We start from the raw sequence: 10,395 nt of genomic DNA on the forward strand, positions 1-10,395 counted from the left end.
ATTGTCTAAAACACCATGTACAATCCTCTATGATATAAATATCAATCTGATTAGCTAGCAGCTATAGTATCTCATCCCCTCTGACATCTGAGTCCTGACATGGTTCTACTACTTCTGTGAAAGGTCTTACAGGTCTAAACTAAAGCCTGTATGTCAAGGTCTCTGCCAAGCAAAAAATCAAGCCAAGAGCACTATTATTTTTCTGCCTCCTTCTCCTCTCAGCTTGGGAAAAATCCATCAGCAGGGTGCATTGAGTTTTTTGCCTGTTGTTTTTGGGTTTGAGTTTTTGTTGGTGGTGGTGGGGTTTTTTCCCCAGGCCTCACACTGACCCAGTCAAAAAAACCTACTTGGATATAACTGTGTTTCTCAAACTGAACCTCAAAAGCTGTAGTTTTTACAGGGTGCTTGGCTTTGTGCTGGCATCATCAACCTGAAGGATCAACTGGAGAGAATCCACTACAACCTATGATGAAAAACACGTGGCCAAATGAAAGGACTTGCTAAAGGAAAGAACCACATTCAGTGCTTCAGGGGAACACCTCCCCTAGGCAAGACTGTGGCCTGTGTTGCTGCTGCCTCCTGCAGATCTAAGGACATGTCCCCATCTGGTAGTGGCAGAGACCAATACGCCAAGATCAACATTCAGTGGCTCCGCAGGCCATTGCTGGAGCTGCAGTCTTATCTCACACTAAGCTCTCCAACAGCCTGTACTTGAAAATAGTACTTGCCCATCATCACAGTTTGTTTGTATTAGCACCACTTTATTTTGTTTTCCTCTTCCCTGTAACTTTGACATGGCCCTCGCTGGTCTCCTGAATGATGTTGAAATCGCTGCTGGCCTACAGAGCTGGCACAGTAATGCCTGCCTTTTAAAAGCCTCCTGCCTTTTCTCTTTGCCTTTCAAATTCCCATTTCCCTGCCATCCAATCACTCAGTTCCAGTAGAAACAGAAAAGGCAACCGGATAGCCTGAAATACCCTAACATGCTTTATCATCTCTAGTGTCCATGACAAGGTTCTCTCTCCACATTTGTTTTACAAACTACATTTCTACTTGTATTCTCCCCCCAATAAGGCAAGGAGGTAGAATACATGTGAGTTTTAACCTGTGCTCGGCCTAGGGCCTAATTCCCCCAACACTTATGCATGTGAGTCACTTTAATCAGAAAAATAGTCACAAGGGAGGAAATCCTGGGCTCAGTGAAGTTAGTGATAAAACTCCCATTGACATCTGTTGGGTCAGGATTTCACCCACTCAGTTCAGTGAAAATTACTTATATGAGTGACTTCACTACTTGAACATGTAAATCTCTGCAGGAATGAGTCCAGAGTCATTCGCTTTTCTCCCTAAGCTTAAGAGAGATCAATGATTGAAATGTTCAGCTCATCTGAAATAGACTAAAAAAGTCAATGAGTTATTGAGGAGCTTCATTGTGCTGAGGAGCAAAACAGCCTCTTTGCAGTTTGGTGAATATAACAAATGGAAAAAATTAGGGTGTCTTTTCAGGTTCCTAATCTCTAACTTCTCTTCTCCATCACTTCTTGCTGACCTCCCTCAGATGCAGATTCCTTCGGTTACAAAACCTTTGTCATCAAAGTGGGTCTGAACTCCAAGTCCAAGAACAGCTGGCCAAAATCTTTGGAATCCTTGCCCTTGATAGGAGTGGCTTCATTGAGGAAGATGAGCTGAAGTAAGTGGAACAAAACACTACAAACAAGTTTGGCCTTCACAATCACAAAATGCACTGCAGCATGGTATTAGAAATAGACTTATTCTGATCTGTATTTTTGAAACCTAGGCTGCAATTACTCACTTTTTTCTATTTGTGTTTGGGCTGAAAACCACAAGAAAAATATTTAAGAAAAAACACTTGGGTTCCTGGTTTATTTTATTGTCTAGTGTCCACTGCAAGAAGAGAACAATAGGAAGTCCAAAAAGGGTGGAGCACAAGGACAAGTCAGTTACATAGTTCTGAAAATATTTATTTTGTATGAGGATAACTAACAGGCTTTTAAAAGAATGAAAAACAGCAGTTCTGCTGGAGTTTGGCTTTTGTGCTCTAAATTCTAATGCTACTGACTTCTTAAATCCCTAATCTTAAAGAAGCTAATCATATGAATCTCATTTTGAAATAAAAGTTAGGATGGCTAAATTGTTACTGGTCATATCATCAGTCTAAATTTCCAGGGATGATATCCTGACCCCCTGAAGTCAATGGGAATTTTGCCATTGAATTCAATGGAGCCAGGATTTCAGCTAAGGACTTTTCATACTTGGATGCAAATAGCCTCTTCCTCCCCTAAAACACATTTGTAATTAAGTTTCACTTCTTTTTTTTATCATTGCATGGTAAACTTCTCAGGCAAATATGTAAAATTCTGTTCCAACTGAATTCAACAGGAATTTTGCTATTGACTTCAATAGGAACAGGTTTTTACGCATGGTGTTTTCCTCTCTGTTTTGTATAATACTGAGCACAGGAATAGAGGTCTACAACAATAACACATATTAAGTCCGTTCTGCTTTGGGCATATATCTCACTGATTTGTCCTCTCATCTTTGACAGGCTCTTCCTGCAGAATTTCTCCACAAGTATCAGAACTTTGACTGATGCTGATGACTGACTTTCCTTGCAGTTGAACTCTGGTCTGCTGTGGACCATGCTAGGTCCAAGCACCAGAACTGAAAGCAGAGAGACTTTCCTTCCTGTGCTTTCAAAACTCCTTTTGCTGAGCCCATGCAGCCGCTGCATTCAAATGCAGAGAGGTGAACCTGGAGGTAGAGAAGACTTGGACAAAGTGTCTTGGGGCGAGGGGGCTGAACCTGGAGGCTAGCAGGAAGGAGAAGGAAACTGGGACTGAGAGTTGAGGTGGAGGGGAGACTGACACGGGGAGCCAGATTGGGGCAGACAAACTGGCTGGGCAAGAAGACTGGGACTGGGAACCAGGCAGGGGGAATGGTAGGGACTGGAAAGAAAGAGAGATACCATTGTAGTTGTTTTTCCTTATGACAGGCACTCAGATGCTAGGGTGATGGGGATCATACATAAACCCTGATGGATAGCTAATTCAAACATAATCAATCTTTTGCTGACTTTGTGTTTAGTATTTATTTGGAATCACTTTTTTCTTTTACTGTACCCACTGACCATATGGATCATTACATTTCAGCATGATGGTTACTCCTATATACATCTTTTCACTTCAAAAAGTCATTTGATCCTGCAAACACTTATGCACGTGCTTTACTTTACCACTGTGAGGAGTCCCATCATGGTAACAAAGTTGTCTACTTATGCTAAACAATCAGTTCCACCTTGTATTGAGCTGTGACACTCTGAGTACCTTTCCCAGACCCAGACCTTTTGTGTAGCTCAAAAACTTGTCTCTTTCACCAGCAGAAGTTGATCCAATAAAATATTTTACCTCACCCACCTTGCCTTGGCAACAAAGTTAGACATGTGCAGAAGTGTTTGCGAAATCAGGGCTTTAATATCAAAAATATGTTGCTGCTAAAGAGGGCATTGGAGCAGGACAAGAGATTATCATCATACATTCTGCAGAAAGAGGGAAATGATTAGAAATAATAGAATGTTAGAAGATCATCATCATTAATGAATCAAGCAATCTGACTGGCTAATGTATAAGGTATTAAATGGGTGATCCAATGCCCATAAAAGTCAATGGGATTCCTTCCATTGACTTCAATGGACACTGGATCAGACTCTAATATTTTAGAATTTTCCTGTACATTGAAACAGCATCTTTTGTCACACAAACTTATGTGCATTATTCCTTTGCACCTCAGGAGAGTAATATAACTGAAGTGTTGGTATCTCCTAAGGATCAAAGGCTACAGGCAAATCATGGGGCCAACAGCTCTTTCTATGCAATCATTAATCTCCAGGATATGCCCTATAACTCAGTCATTATTATAATTTATGCTTCCAGTACCCAGCAGTTATTCTCTGAAGATCTCACAGAGCTTTACCAATATTCGAACACCTCACAATGCTCCTGTATTACCATCCCCATTCTACAGCCAGGGTAACTAAGGCACAGACACATGAAGTAACTTGTAAAAGGACCACACAGTGAGACAGTAACAGAACTCGGAGTAGAACCAGAACTTCTGACTTCCAGTCCTGTGCTATCACTTCTAGGCAGCCTGTTCCATTGCTTAACTATTTACATTTATTTCCACACAGATTATCCTGCTAGCAATATAAAAATCTGAGCCAGTTTCACCACTTACCATTCCATTAAGAACTGTGAAAATTGTATGATGACAGGTCCAATATCAGCTTTAGTGATCATTCCAGAAAGTTAAGAAGAGCAAAGAAGAGCTATAGAGCAGTTTTCAGACCTTTCCTTCTTTTAACCAGGTTTCAGAGTAGCAGCCGTGTTAGTCTGTATTCGCACAAAGAAAAGGAGTACTTGTGGCACTTTAGAGACTAACCAATTTATTTGAACATAAGCTTTCGTGAGCTACAGCTCACTTCATCTTTTATGCATCCGATGACGTGAGCTGTAGCTCACGAAAGCTTATGCTCAAATAAATTGGTTAGTCTCTAAGGTGCCACAAGTACTCCTTTTCTTCTTTTAACCGTATTGCTGAGCAGTTAGTGGAGAAAATGTTTGATTTGTTTTTTACAAAGATGATCTTGCTGTCTCTCTTTGTTCTGAGAGCTGCCAATTGCTGCATCTCAAATAAGCCCCATAGGCCCCACACCTGAAAGGAATTCTGCATGAGCAGGCTCCTACATACGCAAAGAGCCCCATTAAAGTTAAGGGGCTCTGCATGGGTGCTGGGGTCTATGCGGGCAGAACAACTTGTGGTATTGGGGCCATAGACCCTGATTCAGAAAAGCACTTAAAACGTGTAAATGTATCCCTATTCAGCATGTGCTTAACTTTAATTTCACTGGCACTTCAGCACATGCTTAAAGTTAAGCAAGTGCTTAAGTACTTTGCTGAATTGGAGCCATAACTGAGCACTATTTTGCTCCACTGTTATTACGAGACCACATCTGTTAGCCAAGTGATTTTTGTCAGCTCTCTGGGTGATTACTTATGACATTGGTCACTATATAAATATAGGGTATTTTTTTACATTATACATCATTTAGGATCTGAGCCTGGTCTCATTGCAGACAACAGGATTTTTTGCCAGTTATTTCAGTGGGAGCAGGATTGGTTAGTTAATAAGGAAATAGGTGGAACTACTGCAGTGGCATTTCTTTTATTTACCACTGTTCTTTATATTGTTGGTCATTGTGAGATGGAACTATTTGGAGAAGAGAAATGGGTCCCCTGCAGAAGTAACTAGAAACAATATACCGTAGCTCTCTCCATATCTGTTACATATACTAAAAAGCAGCGTCCAGGCTCTTAAACATCTTCTAACCTTTAGGGCAAAGTTACTGTTGAAATACAGGAAAATGTGAATAATGCAGGAATGCAAAGAGCACACTACCTGATTGTGCAGCTGACAGCAACCAGAAATATCTTAAACCATCATGTGTAGTGTCAGGGTTATAATATAGCATACTTGGTCATGATGACACTAGACAATTTGTTTAATGATAATCATACAGCATATCAAATGTTAGCAGAGACGGCATCTTGAATTGCTTCCGCTTTTTAAATGAAAAAGCACTCTGGACTAAAATATTTGGAAATAATTCTGCTGAAGTTCATGAAAGTATTTATTCTGCTATTATATTTTATTCAACAAATTCTTCTTTACTAGGAATGGAAAAGTACATAACCCTCATTCTTACCACAGGACAGTAGGGGAGAAATAAACTTCATTCTTTAGACATTTCAACTCTTCAGAATATATCCTCCATTTGTCAGACACCCTGAACTCCCACCCAAAACTTTGGCTGATATCCTGACCACATCGTAGTCAAAAGAAGTTTTGCTATTGATACCTGTAGGAGTAAGATTTCATGTTTGATTTTTCAGTGCATTGTCATAGTGGTCATAGCAGAAAAAAAATCTAACATAAAATAGTTTATTCCCCAAACGTCTCTGTTCTATTTCCTTGAGGGTCCATACCAAGTACCAAATCCCACCTGATGTAAAGGCTTTTGGAAACTACCTCAATGGGACTAAGTATTTATTTCCTTATAATGGAAACGGATGCCCTGGGAGAGCACTAGAAGTGACATATTATTACTTGGTTCACTGTAGGGCATGATTCTCATTTACTCTATGGACCCTTCACACTATAAGTTACAGTTACATCCACTATTAGTTACATTGCCAGAGTTGTGTATAAGGCTTTAGTGTAAATGAGGACCAGGCCCTAAGGACTGTTGAGCTTCTAACGCCTCGTGACAAAAGGGAGAGCCTCTTATTGAGGATGATGATAATGATACCACAGCACCACCTCTGACATGAGTGGAGTTTGAAGATGGAGTTGTATGGATTTTAGAACGGCTGTTAGAGCATCCATTTACACTATTGTAGTCAGTCTCAGATTAACACTTCTCTAGTCTCACCTGAGACTGCTGTTGAAGCTTCTCTTGTATCTGCTGGTGTTAATGTCCTAGTTGGCTGTCACTTGCTAATTAATTCTATGTAGCTTATAACAAACAGAAGACAAAGAGTAAAGGAACAGCCTGAAGAGTGTCAGTGTTTTAGTGTAATGCAATTTCCCCTATGCTTATGGAAGAAGTTAGTGGAATTAGATTAGGAAATAGCTCTGTAAATCTTTTATCTACATATGCTTTAATACTTTTATTTAGACTATACTGCAAGCAGATTCATTTCATGGTTAGAACTTCACAATATGAATTGCTTTGTATTTGTCTGAATTGCACTTTTCAATTTAATTCTGAAATTTTGAAGCCAAAAAAGCAGTTTCTTCCCAAAAGCACTGTGTTTAAATCGGTGCAGACAGTAAAACAAATGTGGAGGGAAAGTTATGTACCGGGTAACTCTCCAGAAAGACAAGCCAATGGGGGGTTTGAAATATACCTATTAAGCAAAAGGAAACAACTAACATTTCTTTAATTGTTTTCTGGACTTAATAAGAAAACTGGCCAAGCACTTCTGAAAACAGAATTCACTGCTCTAGGGCCAGCTCCTTAGCTAATGTAAATCGCCGATTGCTCAGAGATGGTTTCATTATTTAAAGTGTCATATGTCCACTCTATACTTGTACGCTGACTTCACATTATTTTTATAAAATATCTCCCTTTGTCCTTTTGGTTTAGTTCATTTTTATAAACACCTTACACTACTAAAATGTAAGCAGTTGGGTTAAGAGAAAGAGAGATCAGATAATCTGAAAACAACAACATATTTGGGTATTGTAGAGTAATTTATTTATTTAAAATACCTCTTTATATGATACACTCCTCCATGATGATTTCATTCTAACTGTAGTGGAGGGAAAGCAAATGAAGAGTGTCATTAATAAATAAATAAATACCAGTAACTCTAGATTTTCACCTGTATCACTATACAGTGACATCAACTTCATTCTGAAATTCAGCTCTTTTAGGCTTTTGTAACCCATCTTTCAGACAGGATTAGCATCACATTTGGTCTCGGTGTTGAATTTCAAACATTACAGAACCCCATCTTTAACTGTTGCAGTCACTCTGTGTTAGCCATTGCCCTACTTTTATTTTCTATCTTTTACTGTGCTGTACAACTCATTTCAATTACTTTACTGCTTATGAATATTTTGCTTGGGGTGAATGATTTTTAAATGTTGTGTTCTCTAAGTGACAGAGTTTATGAGACAGTCAGGCACAGTCCTTTGAATTTTTGGTCCTTAGATGTGGAGTTGAACATGGATGTTATACAAGCAAATGTCTGTGTGGTGGTCTCCCTAAGAAATTTAATCCACTAGTGTAGTGTTTTTGCTAACTGCAACATTAAAATAGATTTGGTTGATTTTTTACACTACATACATGACATAATTCAATGTAAAGGTGGGGAGGGGAGAATGTTTGATTTGGTAGCTAGCAGAACACCAGAAGTCTTCCAGATCTTGTCAGGTCTTCCATAATAGCCTTGGTCATGATGTTGTCTTCAATACAATTTATATTTCCTTTTCCTTGAAAATTAGTATCCACAGGCAAATCAAATGCTTAAGAATAAAAGAGTTCAGCAAGCAGCATATAAGGAATCCAAGTGGAAACAAAGGAAGCCCACAATAAAGTCCCAAGGTCAAATCATGGCCCCACTGAAGTCAATGGCAACACCTTAGCAGATTAAAAAATACAGTGTAAGTTCTAGCAAGAAAATGCTTGGATGCTGAAATAGATCCAAACAATATTTCAGAAGCAACCCACTAGTACATGAAAAGAAGGAAGCTCAGCAAGGAAGTTATAATGTGAAACTTCACATGATCTTGAAAAGACATAAGAGGACCTAAAATGGAAGATACAGAAGAGGATGCAAAACCCACCTGAAAGGGAAAGGGACAATTTATGAGAAAAACCTGCAGAAAATACATAGTACATCAGTCCCAGCTTCCTTTGACAGATGGACTATAACAAATTTTAAAATGGAAGACTAACATGAGTATGAAATACTGAGCTAAAAGGATGGATCGACAGACCATAAAACGCCATGGGACAAGATCTTCAAATGGTGAAAATCAGCATAACTCCATTAAAATAATTTCATATACATTGATTTGCACCAGCTGAGGATCTGGCCCATGTTTCAAAGTGTGAGCCATGATTACTACGAATAGCTTTCCGGTTGACCAGAGACAGGAAAAGAGCCTGCTGACTGCGTTCAGTATTTGGTATAGTTCATATGAGACCCTTTTTATGGAGATGAATCCTGAAGTCTATATTCAGTTTTACTTAGTCCTTATTGAGGTAATATTCTCACTGACCTCAAGGGGAATTTTCACTGAATATGGATTGACTAAAGGTTTCAGGATTTAGCCTACAGTGCAATTGTTCATATTCTAGCCATGGTGTATAGAATTGACCCTGTTTATGCAAACAATACAATTAGTCCCTATACAACAATATTTGAGTAGATACTTTGGGCCAGATCCTCAACTGGTGGAAATGGGACTTAGGTCATTTCATATCAACTGCCCCTATTCAAGCTGATAGATCTTATTTTGTTACTAATTGTGCAAAATTAAAGAGGCATTTAAAGCAAGTGTCTAATTATTAGTGATTTTAAGACTTCTTACAAAATGTATGGCAATAAAGAAAGGAAATGACTATTAAAGTATTATTACTTTTTTATATTGGTAACACTTTATATTTCTTGATTCCAAATTCAGGTACACAAAAATTATAATTAATTATATAAGTCTAGGTTTGATTCTCATCTCATACTGGTGTAACTTCATGAATGTCAGTGGATTTACTAGTGATCTACATAGTATTAGTCAGAGGAGTATCAGGCCAGAGTAATTGCACCATAATTTTTGTGTACCTGAATTTGGAATCAAGAAATATAAAGTGTTACCAATATAAAAAAGTAATAATACTTTAATAGTCATTTCCTTTCTAATGTATGACTTCTGTCTCCTGTGAAATATATTCTCTGCTCAGCATGTTAAGCAATTCCTACCAATACTAACAAGAGTAATGCATGCACTTAAAGAGGATAATATATGCATAAATTAATTATTGTACTAAAACCTGACAAATCTGTAAGTACAAACTAACACTTCAAGTGCTTTTACTGTGGTCTTCATCCTGTAACCCTTGCTCACATGAATAATCCTTAACCACATGAGCAGAATCTTGCTTGAGAAGTGTAACCTGAACTCTGCAGTTCCAGGTTTTCTAACATTTGAGAGATTTCTTTTCAACTCTAATGTTCTTGAAAGTTAATAATGGACTCAAACCACTGCTATGTGCCTGCAATTCTAATTTCACTTTAAGGAAATTCCTTGTGTTGTTTTTTGTATAGGTCTATAGGCACACTAAGATCCAATCTGTCATTTGTAAAATACATCTGTTATCTATTCCATGTATTTAAAATGATTTACATATGGATTATTTAGATATCCATTTCTTCCTTGCAAGACAGGATGGCCTAACAAAACTAACCGGTTTACTTTTACCCTAGTTTAGCTGGCTTTTGCTGTCAGGGATGGTTTTGGTCTCCCCGCTGTCCCTTTCCAAGGATAGTACTGTAATTCGGAAATGGCTCGGACATGTGAAAATCCAGCTTGCTGTAGAAAGATCATCCCAAAGGACGTCTTCCTTTCCCCTATACTAGTGAAAAGTTCTCTTTGTCAGACTGACACATCACTTCAGATCTTTCATCTCTCACTTCCTCTGAGCCTCCCCAGAGTCAACACACTTAGGGAAACCAAACTGGCTTTTCTTTTTTAAGGATCTGACAGTTGGAGTCACCTTCCAGCGGGTGACCTTAAAATCGGGATGCTATT

General features: G+C 38.6%; 1 protein-coding gene across 1 annotated transcript; it reads left to right on the forward strand.

Annotated features, from left to right (window-relative positions):
- Positions 1-794: 794 nt before the first annotated feature.
- On the forward strand, positions 795-2,624 carry LOC311526871 (parvalbumin beta-like; the record flags this gene model as incomplete). Its single annotated transcript, XM_084640340.1, is given in 4 exon segments — positions 795-855; positions 1,559-1,618; positions 1,621-1,690; positions 2,567-2,624. Coding segments are annotated over 4 exon segments (249 nt in total).
- Positions 2,625-10,395: the final 7,771 nt, after the last annotated feature.

This window comes from Lepidochelys olivacea (assembly GCF_965140295.1).
Source record: "Lepidochelys olivacea isolate rLepOli2 genome assembly, chromosome: 10".
NCBI lineage: Eukaryota > Metazoa > Chordata > Testudines > Cheloniidae > Lepidochelys > Lepidochelys olivacea.